At 36.1% G+C, this 23,583-nt stretch overlaps 2 protein-coding genes and 1 non-coding gene across 3 annotated transcripts; 1 reads left to right on the top strand and 2 right to left on the bottom strand.

Moving 5' to 3' along the window:
- Positions 1-9,267: 9,267 nt before the first annotated feature.
- LOC105954149 (protein PHLOEM PROTEIN 2-LIKE A9) lies at positions 9,268-10,395 on the bottom strand. The gene is made up of 3 exons (XM_088818766.1): positions 10,169-10,395; positions 9,934-10,028; positions 9,268-9,835 (listed from the first exon to the last, which is right to left on the bottom strand). Exons 1-3 carry the CDS (start codon positions 10,226-10,228, stop codon positions 9,403-9,405), a joined length of 588 nt encoding a protein of 195 aa, XP_088674892.1. The 5' UTR covers positions 10,229-10,395; the 3' UTR covers positions 9,268-9,402.
- A 245-nt stretch (positions 10,396-10,640) lies between these two features.
- TRNAK-UUU (transfer RNA lysine (anticodon UUU)) lies at positions 10,641-10,713 on the top strand. The gene has a single exon. It is a non-coding gene; the product is annotated as a tRNA-Lys (tRNA).
- An 11,224-nt stretch (positions 10,714-21,937) lies between these two features.
- Positions 21,938-22,752, bottom strand: LOC105954137 (transcription initiation factor TFIID subunit 8). The gene is given in 1 exon segment (XM_012977811.2): positions 21,938-22,752. A coding segment is annotated over 1 exon segment (693 nt). The 5' UTR covers positions 22,742-22,752; the 3' UTR covers positions 21,938-22,048.
- Positions 22,753-23,583: the final 831 nt, after the last annotated feature.

Here is a 23,583-nt window from a genome sequence, read left to right as displayed (position 1 = left end):
GTTTGTAAGCGTAGCTGATTGCCGTAGTCACAGACATCGTGCTGCATCCCATATGAACTGAATTCTTCAGCGGCTTTGTTACTCGAATTCTTTCGAGAATTAATGTTGTTGTAGCTCATTACGAGATATGAACATACACCCGCTCACAATAATCTAGTTTCAGGGGAGAAAAAAATTTTAGGGGAATTTAGGGGTTTCTTCCGCAGAAAACTGTACTCACATAATGAAGAAGAGGGAAAAGTATTGGTCAATAAGGAAAGATAATCGATTGATTAAAAAAAATATTATAAGGGCAAACCAGTAATTTACCTCAAAAACCCATATAAAACAGTGTTATCACCCAAACAAAACATGATATTGTTAGTGCAGGTATTATTAGTTTCTTCCCCATAACTCCAACCAAATAATGGATTACTCACTGTGAATCAACAATTTAGTCCCAGTATACTATATCCCATCCATAGCTATCTATCCAAACCACCCAACCAAAGATGCCCCATGTTTATTGAATAGATATCCCATAGGCCCAAATTTAGGTACGGCACTTTAACCCGCCCAGCCCGTTAGTTAATGGGGCGGGTACGGATTTTAAAATTTTCACTTGTAGCGGGTACGGATTTTGAAATAAGCACCCGTCACACATCCAACTTGTTTATATATTTTTTTCATTAGTTTTGTATATTAATTTTTAGAGATATTTTAATTATAAATATTATAAAAAAAAAAAACAATAATGTGTCCGGGGAAGGTTTGATAAAATCAAATCCGAAAGGGCGACGGGGCAATTAGGAATGGAAAATTTTGCCAACTGTGACGGGTGAGCGCAAAACCCACCACGTCCCCATGGCCATTCCTACCCAAATTGATGTTCTACATAGATATTGTACATTAAATAATTCAGTAACTCATTAATAAGTACGAGGGAATACATATGATGATTGATGGTGGTCAATTCGACACCATCGGGCCGAACTTTCCCAAACTAAGTTAGCGGGTTAAAAGCCCAATGGACTCCGAGAAAAGTTAGATGAGCAGACATGAAGGACAATTCAACACTATTGGGCCGAACTCTCACCACTTTGAATCATTGGGTCGAAAACCTAACAAATCATGAAGAATTCGCTCTATACGCTTCGAGCTCGCCTGGTCGAAGTTCAATAATATAGGATTCAATGTATCTAGCAAAGAGAGTCCACAATCTTTGCCCCGTATGCCTTCGATAAAGATAAATAAGATGTGGTAGCTGGCGAGCTTATCTAATGACCGTTGTCGTTGGAAGACTTGGATTGGGGACTCTTCATAAATATTTAAAGGAAGATGTGACGTCCACTGTCGAAATACACTGTACTTTTTTTTTTTTTAAATAAATACTATGACTTCCAATGAATACAACTACTCTCACTTAATTTCTCAACAATAAAATCAAATACACGTGGGTAACCGAAGTCCACAACTACAATCTCGTATAATATCTCTTGAACAACAATCACCTTTGAATATAACTAGAATACAAAAAGATTAAACTCTATAAATCATTGAAGTAACTTTACTCTTAAGTGCAGTCAACACAATCATTCACTTATAGCACCTGCCACTGAAGTCCAATGCAAGTGCTATAAAAACACCTTACTCTCGAGTCATTCTCAAGTCTTGAATGAGAGCTTTAGTATGCTCGACACTTACAACTCTCGAGTTTCTCTACGAGTTCCATCGAGGAATGATTCTCAAATCCGCACTCCAAACCCTCCAAATTCTGCTCCGAAAACAGGTGCGGCAGCAAGTCTTTATTTCTCAGAATTTTGCCGACATAACTCAAACGACTCCTAAAGTTCAGAGGCAGGCTGCACTTCTTGCCGTCTTCCGACCACCGTCAATGACCTCCGCCGGCGAAATACTCTACCATGGGGACGCTGACTTCCTGAGTTTTCCACTCACGTGACCTTATCGTTGAAAAACCACGCTTAAGGTTTCGTGCAATTCCTCTCTCTCGGCTCAATTGAATATACTTCTTTTCCCTTTCAATTTTTCTTCCAACAAAACCTCTCAATCCTTTTCTTTTACTCAAAATTTCCATTATTTTATATAATCTCTCGATCTATAAACGAGAAGAGAGAAAGCGAGAGAGCAAAAGAGAAAAAGAGAAGAGAGAGAGAGAGAGAGAGAGACAGAGAGCGATATGAGAGAGTGAGAAACTGTTTGAGCTTATAAATAAACGAAGAGAAGAGAAACTTATCGGATATGAAGAAGAAGGATGATGACTCGCACGACACGCGTCTCTCTCCTAATTTCATTGGTTAATAACACTCAATTATCCAATTAACAAGCCCCTCAATTGCTCAATGGCCAAGTTTACTAAATTAAAGAATTATTATTATGCTTATGCCCCAAAATTATCACATAATAACACATCAGCCCTCTAAATCTCATTATTAAATACAATAACCTTTGTGTATGTATATATATATATATATATATATATATATATATATATATATATATATATATATATATATTACGGGGTGTTACAGAAGATGTGAGATTTCACGCGCCAATCATAATCAAATCTTGCACGAATAAACAAGTCCTAAAATAGGAATGTTTCCTTAAAAGTTATCTATATAAATAAATGTAGGAAAAAACGATTAGATTTACGTGCATACACAATCAAAAATATAATTGTTGTAAAATGGCCTATTTATCTAGCTCTTTGGTTTGTGTTTGTGGAAATACATAAGAACATAATAACGATAATGGAGAGCGAATGAGAGAATGCAAAGAACAAGAATCCGTAGAGAGAAAATTGTGGGTATCCATGGGGAGGGAGTTTTTCTCATTAATATAGGTGTAAGCCACCGGAAGTTACAAGGAGGAGTTACAAATGGAAGTTCCATGGAAGTTATTTCCTGCACACATCATGGGACTAAGGTGTGGGAAGTTTACACTAGTGGGAGGTTGAAAACCATCAAGTGGTTATGTTAGGAAACCACACATTCCATACTATTTACAACACTCCCCCTTGGGTTCCTATCAAACCACTATTGTGCTTTTTGTGTTGCCTCGTTAAAACCTTCCGAGTCATAAAACCCATTGGGAAAAAAACAATCTCGGTTAGGGAAAAGAGTACAACGCACAATCTTTTCAATCAACAAATGTTGCCTCATTAAAACCTTGTCGAGTAACTAAAACCCTGTGGGAAAAATAAACCTCGCACGAAGGAAAAAGAGTACAACAGGGCACTCGGGTATCTTCTGGATACTGAGTACCTACAGGGTACTCCCCCTCAAGTTAACTCCCTCTGATGTCTACAAGGGAGCGAGCTTGTATAATCTACGCAAGTCAAAAGCCTTAACATGAATTTTCATAGTGACTTTAGGCGAAGACTTAGTAAATAAGTTTGCGTAGTTAACTTAAATCATGATCTGCTGGATCATTTCAGCTCTTATTGTTGTTGATTGAAGAAAACTTCAAAGCTATGTACATGGAGTTATCACTTTAATGAAGCCCGTCTTCATTTGCTCAATGCATACTGTATTACAGTAAAATACAATATCGTAGGATCTTTTGTGTTAGTCGATTCACAGGAATCTCGAACATGCATAATCATGGCTTCAGGCCAAGTGCATTCACTCACTATCTTGTGAAACAAACATCATGCATGATTTGATCTAGTGACAACCGATGTACATTTCATAGAATCCCAAGACATAGCTATTTTCCCAATACTTAACCATGGATTGGGAACGAGCCTTTTGTGGATATGACTTCTAGTCAATGCCAATATAAACCACAAGTTTCGCCTCATTCATTGATGCATAGAGTAAGGTGAGATAAGTCTATCATATAAATTTACCGAAAAATCTTAATCATATCGAGTACATGGAGTTAAGCATAATAATGCATATATTGCATTTACATATGGCACTTCTGGTGCTAACACTTCCTCGTCCTTCTCCATGGGACGAAATGAATCATTGGACCTATTCCACTTTCCAACTCCTATAGGTGTTACTCGATAATTTATCTTTATCCATAACATCTTCTGGATGTAATTCGATTGATGGACAAACATTCAATTGACATGATAAATTTGAAGTCGGTAGGGACAAGAAATTAGTCTTCTTTAGATCTTTGATCTTGAACTCAAATTTTCAACAATTGAGTTTTTCTTACTTGACTTCTAGTCTAAATCAAGTTTATGTCCTTTATATAAATTGTAGTAATAGGAACAATCAAAACCAATTATTGTTCACATATTCTCTTCCGAGCAATTGTTCACTTAGGCAATTGTCTTATATTCTTCTAGAATATTTCTAGTCATAATTAAAGTGAACATCTCAGCCCAACTGAGTTTATGTTCCGTGATCTGGAACTAATTGCTTCGGGAAATCGAAGTCCTTCTGGAACTTTCATATAAATACTTGTATCTAGATTCTCATTAGATACTTTGTGACCACGTATTTAATAACATTCACCATGAAAGAGTATACCTCTTTAAAATCAATCTCAGTATTCTGAGGAATCTTTGAATTATGAGATGAGTCTTCGAGCTCCCAATCTCATTTGCCCATAAATCATTGTACTGTGAGATGAGTCTTCTGGCTCCAAATCTCGTTCGAGCTATGAGATGAGTCTTCTGGCTCCCAATCTCGTTTAAGCTATGAGATGAATCTTCAGGTTCCCAATCTCATTTGAGCTATTAGATGAATCTTCTGGTTCCCAATCTCATTTCATTGATTGAGCTATGAGATGAGTCTCCCGGCTCCCAATCTCGTTTAAGCTATGAGATGAATCTTCTAGTTCCCAATCTCATTTGAGCTATGAGATGAATCTTCTGGTTCACAATCTCATTTCATTCCTTGAGCTATGAGATGAGCTTAATGGCTCCCAATCTCCTTTGAGGTATGAGATGAGCTTTTTGGCTCCCAATCTCGTTTCTTTTCTTTGTGAGTACTCACTTATATCTCATGGGTGAAATTCAAGGAGTTGTAGGAACTACTGGTCTCTCTACTCTCCATTTTATCAAGGAATCAAATTCAGCTTGGATTGATTTCGGCCATCATCCATTTGTTTACACTTATCGATTGATCGAGGTTTTATATCATCACTCTTTAAAAAATTCAGTAGCTACTGTGTAGGAAAGTTTATCATCGATGATCATTTCATCCCAACACCACATCTCGTTCATGCATGAATAACTAACCGAGTTTTTACTATTCATGGGAATGGATATTAATGTCGAGGCGTCCCCCGACTTCGTTTGCAGGACGAATCCATATTCCAGAATTATTTTATGAGATGGATCAGGTGGAATCCCATTTATCCTAGTGCTAAACGGATTCAATTATTGGGCATTCATCCACTTCCGGGGGTGAGAATCATTTGGTCCTATTGCGCTCCTCCTCTCCTAGGAAGGGAGGCAAGACTAGTTAGCATGGATTGATGGCCTACCCGTAATTTTCCTTCTAGGACATATATCCTTGCAGGCTTATTTGAGATCTCGTCACTTTTTCAAACCATAGAATGAGTCTGGCATTATTCGACAACGACTTCACGCTGTTCTTCAGGAACATTAGTGTTGACATTCTTTGCAGATTTAGTAGTCGTCCCACACGATTTCACGCCGTTCTTCAGAAACGTTAGTGTGGATGATCTATAAATCTATATATCAATTCTCTGAAGTAGGGGATCTTGATGAGACACAGTGGGGTCGTCCCACACGACTTCACGCCGTTCTCTTGCAACGTTAGTGTGGACGTTCTTTCCTCCCCCTAACGTCAGGAAGACATTCTCATCAAAGTGACAGTCCGCAATTTGAGCGGGTAAGAGATCGCCTGTCTAAGGTTCTTAATTTAAGTTATAGATGGTGATACATATTTCACCTATATGTTCTTGGATTACTTCCAAGAAAAGGAATTGAATCATTACATATATGTGCGTATGCTGAAATATAATCAAATTACTTAATTTCGAGCAATCGACAACTTATGCTTCTGGCATACAAATTGTGGTTCTACATAACCGTGTCGAAAATTCCTCTAATTTTCCCAATGTACGCTTCTGGCCGTACACATTAGAGATGGTGCACATATACTCGATTTCCTGTCTTCAATGGTTTCAACAAAATAACCATTAACTCAAATATCTTTAAAGTTTAATAACGTTCTACTGGAACGTGGAGAAAAAAATGAGCTACTTCAATGGGCAAATTTGTGCCATTAGATAATACAATGCGGACATTACCATAACCATCTATCAAAACTACACGTGCTTCATTTAGTTATCAAAGAGGTCTTGCTACAAATAGACATGAAATTAATAAAGTACGACTTAGCTCTCAGGATAGTATGTGTTGTCGCACTATCTGCCAGACATTTATCCCCACATGTCATGTCTAGAGAGTTATATAAATCTAATCACATATATTCAGTACTTTAGGTACTAAGTAAATTCATCAAGCAAACACCACTGAATAACATAATAATTAACTTAGAACACATAGTGACATAAACATATGGTCCAGAGCATAAACTAAACATGATCCACATACGAATACAATTCATAACATGAGCATATGAAATGCGATGATTGAAATTCTATACACTAATAGCTAGAGCATAAATGACCATAATGCATATTTCATGAAATCAACACTTCAATCATATCCCAACCTGGATCATTTGGTCAGATGTGCCCAAGTATGGGAGTTGAGTAACGGCCTCCCGAGATATTAACATCTACCAAATCAGTCGATGTTGGTGCATTATTATTTGCATACCCAACCCCAATGTTCCTCGCACTTCAGGTGCGCGACCAATTCTTAGATCCACTATATATAAAACATATATTTATGTTCTGATTTTGAGCTCTATTCGAATTTTAAAGGTCATATACAAATCGTTTATGAACATTTGCTCCTTGCTTCAAGCAAGCGTATTGTCTTTTGATAATCAAAACGACTAGTCAGGGTATCCCATTCTTTATGAGGACCCTCGTTCGATGAATATTCCAAACGAAGGATTTCATCTAATTATCTCGTAATCAGAAACATAGTCTCAGCCTTCTGGGCTTTATTTACCTAATAAATTATACTCGAAAACAACCATTCTCAATTGCTCACTAAGCTTATGGATCTTAACATCCATTCTCCAACCAAAAAAAACTTTCACCAAATACATTAAGTTGGGTAAACTCGAGTTTGCTCATGTGTTTCATCTCAAATCAAATAGAATAAAGAGTATTATTGTTTTATGGGAATGTAACCTCCATAACAATTTCATGAATATTTTGCACATATTAGAACTTCCTGTCTAATAATTCATACACCATATATTCATACACATTCATGGATTTCATACGATAAATCATAACGACAAACGAAATATTGCTTACCATTTTTGTATCACAAAATTACATATGGCAGATAAATAATGGATCAATTGAATAAAATTCTCCATTAGAGATAGACCAAAGTTTTCATGTAATTAAGACAATGAAAATTTGCCAAACATTAAAGACATATAGTATGCTATAATATTGGTATAAAAGATAACCAAAACCGTATAACTTGTCATGATATAAATCATAATTATCATGTATTATAACTCATAAAAATTCCATGAACCAATTTGAAATGACTGAGATAGTTAATTACCAATTAACTAATCATATCCATAATGCGGAATTCATACAATCACATTAGGCATGAGTGATAATACGTTAAGAGCATATAGTGATAATACGTTAAGAGCATGAGACAAAAGAATATATACCAGATTTCATCACTTTGAATCTCTAACATTGAATCATCATATATAGCAAAATACATAGAATCATATAGCATGATTGAGACGGCAAAATTCATGACAATGTTTCATACTTGAACATGTAATACTTTTGCCGAATAATAAGATAGCATTTCACATGCTCAGAACAATTATTATATGAAATAACAAGACATTTTAATCACATTATAGAATAAAGATTACCAATCAGATCATATATTCAAATTATCCACGGTATAAATTAAGTAATGACTTGAAAATAAAGTTTATTCACGTATTTCATGCCATTAAATAGATCTATCATGCATCTCTTACGAAATCAACATTGCAAGGAGATTAAAGTTTCTTTGAGGTGCTTAAATCCAAATATTACTAAGGGTATTAATATATTTTTCCGAGATTACCGTTTCACATATAACCCGCATCACAAGTTCTCCAAGTAACCTTTTCCCACGAACAATTACCTTTCCTCGAGCACCGCAAATTCTTTGAGTATCCTCGCCCCACGAACAATTGTCTTTCCACAATAACGACGGGCACTTCGTGCTGATAACGTGTTGTAAAATGACCTATTTATCTAGCTCTTTGGTTTGTGTTTGTGGAAATACATAAGAACATAATAACGATAATGGAGAGCGAATGAGAGAATGCAAAGAACAAGAATCCGTAGAGAGAAAATTGTGGGTATCCATGGGGAGGGAGTTTTTCTCATTAATATAGGTGTAAGCCACTGGAAGTTACAAGGAGGAGTTACAAATGGAAGTTCCATGGAAGTTATTTCCTGCACACATCATGGGACTAAGGTGTGGGAAGTTTACACTAGTGGGAGGTTGAAAACCATCAAGTGGTTATGTTAGGAAACCACACATTCCATACTATTTACAACAATAATTTTATACTTTCTCTCAAGTTCTTTCTCTTTTTACTAATTTCCAGTCGTTTTGTTTGTCTCCGTTGGTCATATTCCTGACAATATGTGAGCTTTTATGGCGGTAAAGGGAGTACTAGGGTTCGAAAAAGGGCCCTGAAGGTGCAAATTTTGCTCCATCAATGATGATGATGGTGATGAGATGACTACTGACTATACAATATTACATTATTGTTAAGTCTTAGAGCATAATTTAGTCACTGGGGTTAGTTTGGGACGATCTAATTAGGAATAATAATTTTGTAATTGGAAAATGAAGAAAGTAATCTTAAATAAAGGTAAGAATTTTATCCCATAGCTTGCGTGGTGAATTGAGCGAGGCGAGAATATAATAATTAAAGGAGATACCTTTTTCCTCTTTTCTGATCACAATTAATTCACACTCTTGATCGATCAGGAAACCACATCGGTCATTCTTTTTTCTTATCATCACCAACAAATACAATAATCATGGCCGGGAGTGCAGAACGTACAACTTTATTATTAATCATTAATAAGAGAAATATATATATAATATTCAAGCTAGTACTATATATACTAGCAATCTAGCATGTGCATATATGCATGATCAATATATAAGTAAACAAGCTCTTGGAATTAACTAATTAATTGATACAAAATAAGGAGCCGGCTGGCAGCAGCAGTAGTAGTAGAAATTGGGCGTACGATCAATTCAATTAGTGGTGGTGGTGGTTAAGGAGGTAATTCATGTACAAAAGCATGGTGAATTTTGAGTCCACCCTTCCACTTGCCACTCCACACTTCATACAGACCAAAGTAAATCTTCTCATCTGCTGCTGCTGCTGCTGCATTATTAATAATATCATCATCTTCTTTGTGCTGCTGCTGCTGCTGCTTCTCGGACGATGACGACATGAGCTTTGCTGTAAGAGATATGTGATGATCATGAGATTGGTGATGATCCTGCATAGAATACTTGGTCCACTCAAATTTGCCGTCTTTCCCTCTCTTAACCATCACGTACAGAGGTGAGCTCCCCCACCCGAAAGCATCTGCCCCTAGTGACACTTCAAACCCCACTTCATATATCTTTTCTGGACTCGTTTTCTCTACGCACCCTGTTACCTCTAGCCAGCATACTTGGTTCAATTCTACTGCACTTCCCCTGCATTCATTCATTCATTCCCATTATTAATTTAATATGTATCATCAAATTAATTCATATATATTTAATTTAATTTAATTTATAGATCAATCACTCACTCATCTATGGGTACGTTCCAGTACCGGGTGTCATTGCCCCAAACAATGTTAAGATGCCTTGCTGGGATTATCATCCGCTTCGTCTCATCATCTACCTGCACAAAACAGAACATGCATGGATTTATATATTATATATGTCAAGTATAGATGAATTCATGCCAAAAAGAATCATTCGTCGCTCGTACGTGCACGGATCATGAATTATATATCATTGATCTACTGTACAGTGTTATACCTTGAATTCTAGTGAAGGATTTCCTGCATGGTGTGGACTACTCATGTTATTGGTACCCATTAATTATTTCAACCCTGATCAGCAAACCACTAGATAAATTAATAAAATCAACTGATCATATGAATTGAGGATATATATTCATATATAAATTGGTATTTTCTTGGCCCTAATATATATATTATGAATTAAAGGTGGATGACACGACACGTAAACGTTGTGGGGAATATGATTTCTGGCTTCACTTGGCAAAAATGATGATAAACGAATATTACAGCCACTGCTTTTTGGAATATGGAAAAGAATGATTTTGACAAATTCAAAATGGCCCTGTCAACTTACACGATTTATATATTCCCCACCCCAACATTATTATCACTTTTATATATATATATATATATATATATATATATATATATATCCCGTTAATAGTCACATTACGTTACATAGTATGTAAAGGTTATTTTATCAATCAGCCGTCTTAGCTCAGCTGGTAGAGCGCGTGGCTTTTAACCACGTGGTCGTGGGTTCGATTCCCACAGACGGCGTTTTCAATTATTTTTGGGTATTTTTAATTATTTTTGGTTGCCACCCAAATAAAGCCATACATACTTTAAGGCCCAATATACACACAATGTTACCTCAGGCCCAATATGAATTTTACAAATGAAATGGTCTAGTATCTAATTTTATAAATGAAATGGTCTAGTAAATGTAAGACAACTGTGTTATCTAGTTTTTCAATGATTATTTATGGGGACTTACTTTTTAGGTTTAAAAATTGTTATTTGTAGTTCAAATCTAATTACCTATCTCTCTAGAAAAAACCTTTCTTATTTACAATAGAAGCCAATTTGGCATAACATCATTTTTGTTGAAGTGATATACGAACACAAATGAGCTCATCGGATGAAGATCGAGATACACATCATAACGAATCAAAATTTTTGTCATTTCGTTCGAAAAATCTGGACATAACGGGCAAACGCCCAACCCGACGCCCGAAGCTGTTTTACACGCCCAAGTTGGGCGTGCAAAACCCCAGTCCCACGCCCAAACCGGACGTGTGTAACTGCTTCAGGCGCCCGGCTTGGGCACCCCCCCCCCCCCCCCGTTTTTTTTTGCTTTTTATTTTTGTTATTAATTTTTTTTACTCTTTTTTCAGGAAAACCAACACTATACGGCTGAAGTTGAAGTCGATCATACTGATTATTTTACGACTACTCAATTGTTTGACTCCAATGACGAGCTGGTAGATTGGGCGAGGTCCGTTGCTACAAATCTTCTTATAAAGTTGGCTAAAAGAAGTGACCCTAAAAATAAAACGTACCTGACTTGTGACCTATTTGGGGCGAAAGGAGATACACCATCAACTAACCAACTGCACGCCCGAGAAGATGGACTGGTAGCAATAAAATCCATTGTGGTTTTCAGGTTGTGGGAGTGAAACAGTTGGATGACAGATGAGAGCTCATAATATTATATGGGAAGCATAATCATTTTCCAACATATACATCTGAGCATGGGTTGAGTCCATTATTTCAAAAGGAGTTGGAGATTATTAAAGATCTGTCAAAAAGTCATGTGCCGCCGAAAAAGATTATGGCTAACATCACATAAAAAGACCGTGTGATGTTAAAATGTGAATTGTTTTAGTTTAATTCCTCTTAATTAATTTGAAAACTTTTCCCAAGCACTAATTATTTGTATTTTTAACTATTGTAAAACGATAAACAAATGCCAGTCTCTTTTTATCTCCCGATTAACGAAGAACTAAGTTCGAACTCTGAAATTAAATTTCAATTTCCCGGACTAATGATTTTTCTTTTGCGGGTTTTAATTATATGAAGATCTTATATTGTTAACATTGTTATAGTAATTGGCAACAAGTCGGATTGTTTGCCTTCGTACTCGGATCAACAAATATAAATGCATTATTTTTTTATAAGAAAACAGGTGTTGTAAATTATCGTCCTCTTTTCCTTTTAAATTGCCAGGTTTTCGATCTTGTAGCTGTGAAGCCTCACGAATTTGTATGACACGTGGCAGGAGGTGATGGTACAGTTGGTTGGGTGTTGGGTCCTAGGTTGTCTCGGAGAGCTTAACAGACATGACAGACTTCCAGTTCCACCGACTGGAATTTTTCCACTTGGTACACAACGAATCTATTATGGTTCTAGGATGTGCACTTGCACACCCAGACCCGTTCCTGAGAATTCCGGGGCCCTATGCGAGGTTTTAAAGAACAACTGAAAACAGGGGTCTCTATTTGATAAACCATTTTTTTTTTTATTAATGGGTGTTTGAAATTGAATGTATTAAAAAAATATAAATAATATTTTCTAAAAATGATGAAATAAAAGATTATGGAGGTTCGGGGGTGGTGCCCCTGAAATAATTTTTGAAATGTATGAATATATGAATATAAAGTAGCTAAAAATGTGGAAAAAAAATAAAAAAATTAACAATATGATTTGTTGGTTCACTTACTCGGAAGATAATCTTTATACCAAATAGACTTCATAAATATTTATAAACTTGAATACACTAATGAATATTGATTCTTATTTTAGAACAAAAATAAGTAATTAAGACATTATAAATTTAATATTTAGGGGCCCCAAAGTTAAGAAAATTGCAAAAATATCTATTGATCATTTAGCTTAAATTTATTTTAGAACCGATATTCCAAATATTATATATAATATTTAAAAAAAAATAAGTACTGGTATATAAAGTGTAAATAAAATAATTTGGGGGCCCCAAATTTTCGTAAAAAAATGGGGGCCCTAGGCGACCGCCTACTTCGCCTCCCGTCAGAACCGGCCATGTGCACACCTTTGGATTAAAAAATAGGGGTTTTTGTGCATAAGTCCCCAACCAAACATCTTTATTATTCTAGGTTTATGGGCTATATCTCTTTCACCAATAAGCCCATCCTTTTAATATTTATTATAAATAAAGGAAACATTCATGTATATGCCAATATTACCCTCAACCCTTTATACATAATTCTTAATTGTAACCCCAGTTTAATTAATTTTGTCCACAAAAATCCAATTTTGACCACAAGAATTCAATTTTGACTTTTTTGAGCATACTTTAATATGCTCCAATTTCATCCTTAACTTAATTTGATATCAATTTGACCCCAAATTTCACAAATTATTCAATTTAGACCCAAAACTTTTTTTTTTCAATTTTTTTTTTACCGCCTGATTCCGGCGTTGACTTTTCAATTTTTTTTTGTTTTTCTTTTCTTTCGGATTTTTTCGCCGGTTTCCGGCGTTGACTTTTTTTTTTCTTTTCTTTTTTGAAAAGTCAACGCCGGAAATCGGCGAAAAAAATCCGGAAGAAAAAAAAAAATCGAAAAAGTCAACGGCGGAGACCGGCGAAAAAATCCGGAAGAAAAAAAATAATAAATAAAAAAAAAAAAATGAAAAGGCAACGCCGGAATCCGTCGGGAAAAAAATTTTTTTGAAATTTTTTTTTTTTGAAATTTTTTTGTTTGGGTCGAAATTGAATAATTTGTGTAATTTGGGGTCAAATTGAGGTTAAATAAAGTTAAGGATGAAATTGGAACATATTAAAGTATGAATGGTTATTTTAGTCCTTTACAAAAATCTGGACCATGTGTGGACTTATTGGTAAATGAGTTTTTTGTCTAGATCTCTTTATGAATAAGTACCCATTGATGGGCTTATTTGTAAAGACCCCTAAAATATATATATATATATATATATATATATATATATATATATATATATATATATATATAATAACTTAGGGTACTTTAATATATTAAGTTAGAAGGGGACTAATCTGAAAGTAAGTAAAGGGTAAATTACACCCACACCTCTGAGGTATGCTTAAATAATTTTAAGGTCCCTGTGGTATCGATAATTACACTCACCACCCTGAAACGTAGTTAGAAACTCTAATGAGATAATACATTGGATACGTATTCCGATAGGGTTCTAACGGACTATTACTTTTAGCTAGTGGTGGAGACAACATAGACTTAGGGGGTGACATGTCTCCCCCAACATTTCTTAAATCACCCATAGCTCTTTGTTGTCTCGACCACTTCCTGAAACCAATAGTCCCTTAGAACGCTATCAGAATAACGTATCCAATGCATTATCCCATTAGAGTTTCTAACTACGTTTCAGGGGTGAGTGTAATTATCGATACCACAGGGACCTTAAAGTTATTTAAGCATACCTCAGGGGTGTGGGTGTAGTTTACCCTTTACTTATTTTCAGATTAGTCCCCTTCTAACTTAATATATTAAAGTACCGTAAGTTATATATATATATATATATATATATATATATATATATATATATATATATATATATATATATATATATATATATATATATATATATATATATATATATATATATATATATATAATATAATATATTTATTTTTTAGGGGTCTTTACAAATAAGTCCATCTGTTTTTTTTTTTTTTGAGGAAATTTTTTATTGACACTTAGATGTAAGCAAATTACCCCTTAATGTCATAGTCATATCAAGTAATGTAATAGATAAGATTAACACATGTTAATACTCCTTAATGTCATGAAACGTCTATAACATCAGCACCGCGATAGGAAATATAGTCGACCCCAGACTCAAAATATCTAATGTTTTCAAGAAAAATATTAAGCAAAAAAGCGAATTAGTTAGCGAGCGAAAGACCCATCATCAGTAACATATTGAAACAGAATAAATATATAAATATACAAACGAGAACACTCAGAAACCAGTCAACAAACCACCAGAACACTCAACACAAGTAAACTTACAAACATATAATCCAATACACCCGACACCGTTAAAGCTAAAGTAAAGGCATATAATCCATTAGTTTATTGAGCTTCAAATATTGCGAATCTTCAAAAGCTATTTGTGTGCGCACATTCATCTATAACTTTAAAGATTGATTTTTTAGCACAGTTTGTTAACATTAACTCTATCAACAACAACAATTTGAAATTTCTACTAAGAAAGTACAACAAAACAAGCTGAATTAACAACATAAAATAAATGATTTTTCTTCATAAAACAACTGAACTAACAAATACACACGAAAAAACAAAATCACTCATCTCCGCTCAAGAACAAAGTAAAATCTCAATTAGTTCACCTAAACCCTACAAATATATGATGCATACAAATACGTATCCTACAAGTATAAGCTGCCCAACCAAAAGGGCCCTTAACTTCACAAAACATCATTTTCCACATCCAGTTTTACTTCTTTTCATTTTTCATCCATCTTCACGCATCACTTCTTCTATTTCCTTTTCTTAGTTTTTTTTTCTTCAGTCCATAGATCTAGCCATCCACAACTCCTATTTGTTCATAACACACAGATCTGACCACCCTCAGAAATCCCCCGTCCAAATCCAGCAACCTACCTGTAGGCACCAGAATAGGATAAAAATGATTAATCGCAAATTTGGATTTTAGTGATTTTGTGAAAACTTGAAAAAATAATATTTTTGAGTAGAGAAAGTAAAATATAAGTGTTTTTGTGGATGGAAAAATTACTTTTTTTTTTTTTTCTTGTGTTGCTTACAATGATCTCTAGCACTCCATATTTATAGTGAGGAGTACATTAATCTACTAATAAATTATAAAATAACTCATAGACTAACAACTCTTTTAATTCTAATTTAATACTTAGGAAAATCAAAAGACAATTGTCTATACATCTAGACAATAGTGCTTCAAATTCACATTTATTTAATCCTCCACTTATTCCAACATGAATGCCCACTTCTTCCAACATGAATGCCCACTTCTTCCAATATTGAATTGCCACTAATTCCACTATTGAATTCACATTTATTCAATTTATTCCAACATTGCCTCCCGTAAATTGAATTTGCTTTTGATTCCCAAACCTTCAACATTTTTCGAGAAAACGGGACCTCCAAGTGGCTTAGTGAAAATATCGGCAAGTTGTTCTTCACTTTTGCAATACTCAAGATTGAGTTCACCCTCATGAACAAGTTCCCTTAAGAAATGGAAACGAAGTCGAATGTGTTTTGTTCTTCCATGAAGAACTGGATCTTTCGAGATAGAAATAGCCGAGCTATTATCACAAAAGAGAATTGTAGGCCCATCTTGCTTGAAACTCAAGGTTTCGAGAATTCCTCTCAACCACACAATTTGACATCCGGCGGAAGAAGCCGCGATGTACTCCGCTTCGGTTGTAGAAAGGGCCACGATTGGTTTTTTTTCGAACTCCAAGAAATTGCTCCACTTCCAAGATTAAAAACATAACCGGAAGTACTTTTAGAATCATCCACGCTTCCACCAAGATCACTATCTGTAAAACCCACAAGTTTAACAGAAATATTTTTTTCATAAAAAATACCATAATCAATGATTCCTTTGACATATCGAAGAATTCTTTTTGCCGCCTCCCAATGATTCGAATATGGCTTCTCCATAAACCTGCTAATCAAACTTACACCAAACATGATATCGGGACGAGTGGGTGTAAGATACATCAAATTTCCAATTAAGCTTCGAAACATAGTTGTGTTCACCAATTTTCCTTCACCTTCTTTGCTTAATTTTAAGCCCGTGAAGCAAGGAGTTGACACCGGATTTGAATTCTCCATTTTGAACTTTTTCAAAATTTCTTTTGCATATTTTTCTTGAGAAATAAAAATCCCTCCTTTTGATTGTTCCACATTAATTCCAAGAAAATGATGCAATTCACCTAGATCGGTCATTTCAAACTCCTTCATCATAGAAGCTTTGAATTCCGCCAACATCTCAAAATCCTCACCCGTGAAGATTAAATCATCAACATAAAGACTCACCACCATAAAATCGCCGTTAGAATTCCTTTTGATGTAAAGAGTATGCTCAAAAGGACAACGATCAAAACCAAATTTAATGAAATAATCATTAATTCGATCATACCATGCACGGGGTGATTGCTTCAAGCCATAGAGAGCTTTCTTGAGTTTGTACATCTTTTCTTCCTCGCCTTTTTTAATAAATCCGGGAGGTTGCTGAAGATAAATTTCTTCTTGAAGAAATCCGTTCAAGAACGCTGATTTGACATACATTTGATACAACTTCCAACCATTTTGAGCCGCAAGAGAGATAATTAAACGAATTGTATCAAGCCTTGAAACGGAAGCAAATACCTCATTGAAGTCTTCTCCTTCTTTTTGCTTGTATCCTTTTGCAACAAGCCGTGCCTTGTATTTGTTGATGGAACCATCAAGATTGGTTTTTGTTTTGAACACCCATTTCACACCAATAGGAGATTTGTGTGAAGGTAAAGGTGTGAGCTCCCAAGTTTCATTTTTTTCAATCGCCTTGATCTCTTCTTTCATCGCTCGATTCCACTTTTCTTCTTTTGAGGCTTATTCAAAAGAGATTGGATCCTCCCCGGCAAAGAATGCAAAGAAAATAGAATTTATTGCATTCACCTCCTCCGTTTCATCATAGAGTTCTCTCAAACTCCTTGTTTTTCTTGGCGGGGGAGATGGTGAATTTTGCAGAGACTCATTTTCACCATCATTTGATTGCATTGCTTGAGAATCGCCTTCTTCGTCTCCAAGGGTCGGCCAAGTTAATGATTCTGAATTTTTTGAAAAATCATAAGAGGCTTTTTCATCAAAACGAACATCCCGACTTATCACAATTTTTTTCGTTTGAGGATTGTAAAGCTTGTCAGCTTTTGACCTCTCACTATACACAATGAAAATGCATTATTCAGCTTTATCGTCAAGCTTGGTCCTCATAGCATTTGGAATATGTGAATATGCAAGACAACCAAATGTTTTAAGGTGACTAACATTTGGCTTCTTACCATACCACACCTCATTTGGAGTAGAATTCTCCAAGCTCTTCGTCGGTGATCGGTTGATCAAATAAACGGCACAAGCGACCGCTTCAGCCCAAAACTCCGATGGAATATTCTTGTTTTTCAACATACACCGAACCATATCCATGATTGTTCGATTCTTTCGCTCCGCCATGCCATTTTGTTGCGGTGTATACCGGGCCGTCAATTCATGTCTAATCCCATGGATTCGACAAAATTCTTCAAATAAAGAAGATAAATATTCTCCACCACGATCACTCCTCAAATTTTTTATTTCGAAACCGAAAAATTTCTCACCTTGGATTTTAAAATCTTTGAAGCATGAAAGAGTTTCGGATTTTTCTTTCACAAAATAAGCACAAACTTTTCTTGTAAAATCATCAATAAATAACAAGAAATAGCGATTACCACCGAAAGAGGGAACTTGAAATGGTCCACAAAGGTCACTATGAATGAGCTCCAATGGTGACTTTGATTTCCAGTTTGACTTGGAAGGAAATGGCTCTCGGTGTTGCTTCCCCAATTGGCATTCTTCACAAATTTCGTCCATGGCTTTAATGTTCGACAATCCTTGAACAATTTCCTTGTTTGACAACTCCTTCAAACTTTGGAAATTAAGATGCCCGAACCGGTCATGCCACAACTTTGAAACGTCGTCCTTCATAGTTAAATGGCAAGAGGCTTCAAAATTATTAAGTTTGATCGGAAATATATTATTTCCGGTCATACCGATATTTGCAATGTGTTGATCCTTCTTTTTCAAAACGCAAGTGAAGTCGTCGAAAAACATGTTGAAACCTTTCCTCATCAAGTGACCAACACTTAGCAAATTACTTGCCAAGTTAGGTACATAGTAAACCTCGGACATTGTTTCGACTTTTCCGGATTTTGTTTTGAAGACAATTTCTCCAACACCTTCTAATGCGTAGGTGTATCCATCTCCAAGCGTAACTGTCTCATGGCTAGCTTCGACAAGATTTGAGAATAATTTTTTATTCCCCGTCATGTGCTTGCTCGCACCACTATCCAAATACCAAGTATTTTCAAAGCTACCGTTAGATGCAATCAATAAAGTCTCCATATTTTCGACTTTATTTTCATGCAAATAACCAACTTCTTGCCTTTTTTCTGGATGTTTTTCCCAACAATCATTGATTTTGTGTCCCGGTTTATGACAATAATGACACTCAACGTAAGGCGTTGTACCTTTATATGATCCTCGTCCTCGGCCTCTTCCTCTTTGAAAATTGTTCGGAAAATATTTCTCCTCCTCTTTCGCCTCATCATTTGATTTGACTTGTCCACGGTAATTGTTGTAAGAGTTTATTCCTCCTCTTATTTGGCCACGACCTCGGCCACGTCCACGGAACGAGCCACGGCCTCCCGTGAATGTAACTTGGGATTTTAATGCTTGATCCGGAGAAGAAATTTGAGGATTTCTTTGAAGGATCCTTGCTTCGTGTGCCTCCAATCGTCCTTGTAGACTCTCCATCGCCATTGATGAGAGATCTCGTGACTCTTCGATAGCCACAACAACATGATCAAATTTCACTGGCAAGCTTCGCATAATTTTTTCGACAACCCTTTGGGTTTCCATGACTTCGCCATTTGTCGCCATTTGATTTACAAGAGAGGTCATTCTTGTAAAATATTCAACAATTTTTTCGTTTTCTTTCATCTCCAATGTTTCGAATTCAGCCCTCAAAGATTGCAAACGAACCTTCTTTACTTCATTTTTCCCGGCATAGGTTGTTTGTAGAATTTCCCATGCCTCCATGGAACTACTCGCCTTGGTTAGTCTTTCATAGACGGGAACTTCGATGGCTTGATATATTTGGAAAAGAGCTTTTCGATCTTTTTGCCTTTCGGTTCTCAAAGTTTGCCTTTGTGCATTCGTCAATTGATCCTCATTTTCGGGAGTCTGAACACCGTCTTCAACAACGCTCCAAATGTCTTGAGATTCAAGACAAAGCTTCATAAGATTACTCCAATAATCGAATTTTTCTCCATTGAAACGAGGGATAAGAGTAGCAAGGTTGGTGGACATTTTTAAGATGGCTCTGATGCCAATTTGTAGGCACCAGGATAGGATAAAAATGATTAATCCCGAATTTGGATTTTAGTGATTTTGTGAAGACTTGAAAAAATAATATTTTTGAGTAGAGAAAGTAAAATATAAGTGTTTTTGTGGATGGAAAAATTACTTCTCTTTTTGTTTCTCTTGTCTTGCTTACAATGATCTCTAGCACTCCATATTTATAGTGATGAGTACATTAATCTACTAGTAAATTACAAAATAACTCATAGACTAACAACTCTTTTAATTCTAATTTAATACTTAGGAAAATCAAAAGACAATTGTCTATACATCTAGACAATAGTGCTTCGAATTCACATTTATTCAATCCTCCACTTATTCCAACATGAATGCCCACTTCTTCTAACATGAATGCCCACTTCTTCCAATATTGAATTGCCACTAATTCCAATATTGAATTCACATTTATTCAATTTATTCCAACACTACCGCCATTATAGGCTAAAACCCGGTTCGTTAACCCGTTTCGGGGTGTGAACTTGATTTTTTGCTTATTGACCCCGGGTTTGATTTTTACGGTTTTTGATGTTGACCCAGATCACAAAGTTGCCGGTTCCCGGTCGGACCGCCTGGTCCGGTCTGGTTTTGATAACCACGGCAGCGGCGACACCTCTAACAAGCAGTAGAAGAGTTCTGTCTCTTTGCAATCAGCTTTTCCTCCGGAATCGGATTATCCAATTTTGGTAGAAATTACAGTTGGTCCAAGCCCCCCGCCGGTGTTTCAGATTTTGTTGATATCCCAAATTCTGGTGGTGTTTCAGATTTCGAATCGGCGATGGGGAAACTCCCTTGAACGGCGACAAGGTTTATTCAACCACCTCCCTCGTTACTAATTGTTTTTTAATCTATTCTTTGCATTTGAAGTAATTTATTGATGTTGGTTTGGTTTATGGGGTGGGTAAACAAAGGTTATAATACATTAGTATGGAAGATTGGCAGCAAAGCAATCAAGGATGGCGCTTTGATTCCACTTATGATCATAAAGATGAAAATGGAGAACCTGTTCCTCTCTCTCTCTCTCTCTCTCTCTCTCTCTCTCTCTCTCTCTCTCTCTCATCTCTCTCTCTCTCTCTCTCTCTCTCTCTCTCTCTCTCTCTCTCTCTCTCTCTCTCTCTCATGTTTCATTTTTGATGGATGAAAGTAGGTGGCATTCGCAGAGTTGTTATCCCTCAAGGATATCAAAATACATCCCACCTAATGTATGTAATTTTCTAGGATCTCTCTCTCATGTTAAATTGTTTATGCCCTATTACTTGTAATCTACGAATTTGAGCAATGAAATAAGGAGGGAAGTTTGTTGAGAATTGAGATTAGTGAGTTATGTTGGGAGTCTCTATATATATTAATTAGTTAATGTGTGGTTGGTTTGCAGTTTTTTGAGAGACAGAGGCTATTCACTACAATATTCAATCCAACACCTCTGTCTAGCCAATGGAGAAGAAGGCTCAACCAACCATACTATGGATAATCAATCATCTTCGATATTCAGCTGCTCAGCCTCAGGCATCACTGACTTTCATCTCCGTAAGCAATTGTGAAAACCGTGTTTTCTGTGCTACATTTATTTCAGAATACAAGGACAGGGGTTTTAACTCTGGAAACTAAATTTCTTGACTGCCAATTCATATGGTGATCATGTATGTGCTGTGTTGATTCTCCATTAACAAATCTTTTAAAGCAAGGGATTTATTAAGCAGGACAAAGTTATAGAATAATAATTATAATAACATCAGTATTCACAGGTTATGTTAAAGAGTGTTTGGCTTCGGATCAAGATGATGATGATGCATGCTGAAAATTGAGAGAGAGAGAGAGAGTATGAATCTCGATAATGAATCAAAATCAGTCGCACAAAAACCTTTTTCTAATCCCTACATTACCACCAGTAGCTGGCGGCCGCGATCCGAGTTTGAATCTCACTTTGGCCCTCTTTGCTGATGATATATCAATGTCATTATTATTAATAACGGACGACGTCTCATTTTCCACCACCGTATTCTCCCAATTTCGTTTCCTCTCTCCTCCTCCAAACACCCCCACCACCGCTTCCTTTTCCCCACCTCCACCACTACTGGCACAGCCGGTAACCACCTCGGCACGTGCTTCGAACCACCCTCATCATCATAATGCAATTTACTACTAGTTTGCCGTGGGAAAAAACTAGTTCACGGCAGCGGCAAGGGCCGGGCGAATGGGATTTCATCGGAGTAGTTGACGAACTTGATCAAATCCTTAATGACGGCTGACGTGTACAAGGATCGTTCTCTTACTGTGGAGGATCCGGCAAAACCTTGCACAGATCCCAAGTCCTCGAGAGCAACGATGACGTCAGTGATGTTAGATTGAGTCCGGCTGCCGTTGGAGTTGGCGGATGCTGCCCCCAATTTGGCAATTGCTTTCAAGTACATGGTTGCCACGTCGGTTAGGGCTTCGAGGGCCGATTTTTGGGCCCCCTTAAACCCCATCGATTGGCAAATCTGGGCCACCGCAACCCGTGTTAAGCTAAACGAGTATTCCGACTCGGAGGATATTCCATCATCAGCATCGTCTCTTCTGGGAAGACTGTTGTTCTCCAGCTGCTGCTGCTGCTGCAGCACTGACTTTCTCATGTAAATCTGAATTGAATTGAATATTCCTCCCCTCCTTTCTGCACAGACAATCAATTTATCAATCTAAAAGCTAACCCTAACTGACGACGTTTGTGCACACGAGTAAGTAAGGGCTTTGTTGTCCTTTTCATCTTATTAATAGAACTATATTCGAAACAGAACACCACCTGGTTTCGAACTCATGGCTTGTTGAGATTTGACTAGATAGATTTGCCATTGGGCCGTTCATTTTGATGTGCAATTACCCTCTTATACAAGTACAAATATTAGAATCACGTTTTTTTCATCTTTCTTTAGACTTGGAATTCTAATTCCCTTGAGGAATACTAGCAACTCCAATCAAAAAAAAAATTGGGCCTCTTTGATATAACCTCTTCAATACTTCTTTTTAATGGGGAAATGCTCAAACTATTTTGCACCATTTGAGAAAAGCCCCTTCCTAGTTTCAACCACCAATTTTTCCAATTATGCTCTACCACCTCATCAACATTATCACTAATGTTCCTGCCACCTCATCACCTTTTTTTTTTATTAAATTTTTTAAAATTTTTAAAATTTTAATTTTTTTTCGTTTTTTAACTTTTTTTCTTTCTCTCAGATATATTTATCGTCTATACGATATAATCATAGTCGATTAAGAAAGTGACTACTATAAAATAAAATAAAACACAACTATTTTTACATAATAAATAATATACATAAATTGTAATTGATTTATACAAATAGGAATCCGAAAATCAATTAAAAAAATAAAATCAAGTAACCTTAATCGACTATCAAAACAGTCGATTAACACTTTAATCGACTACCAGAGCATAGTCAATTAACTTAATCGACCACCC

This window comes from Erythranthe guttata, chromosome 5 (assembly GCF_056151865.1).
Source record: "Erythranthe guttata isolate IM_541 chromosome 5, IM_541, whole genome shotgun sequence".
In the NCBI taxonomy this organism is placed as follows: domain Eukaryota; kingdom Viridiplantae; phylum Streptophyta; class Magnoliopsida; order Lamiales; family Phrymaceae; genus Erythranthe; species Erythranthe guttata.
Note: the sequence above shows the minus strand (reverse complement) of the source record. Positions and strands in the feature narration are given on the sequence as shown.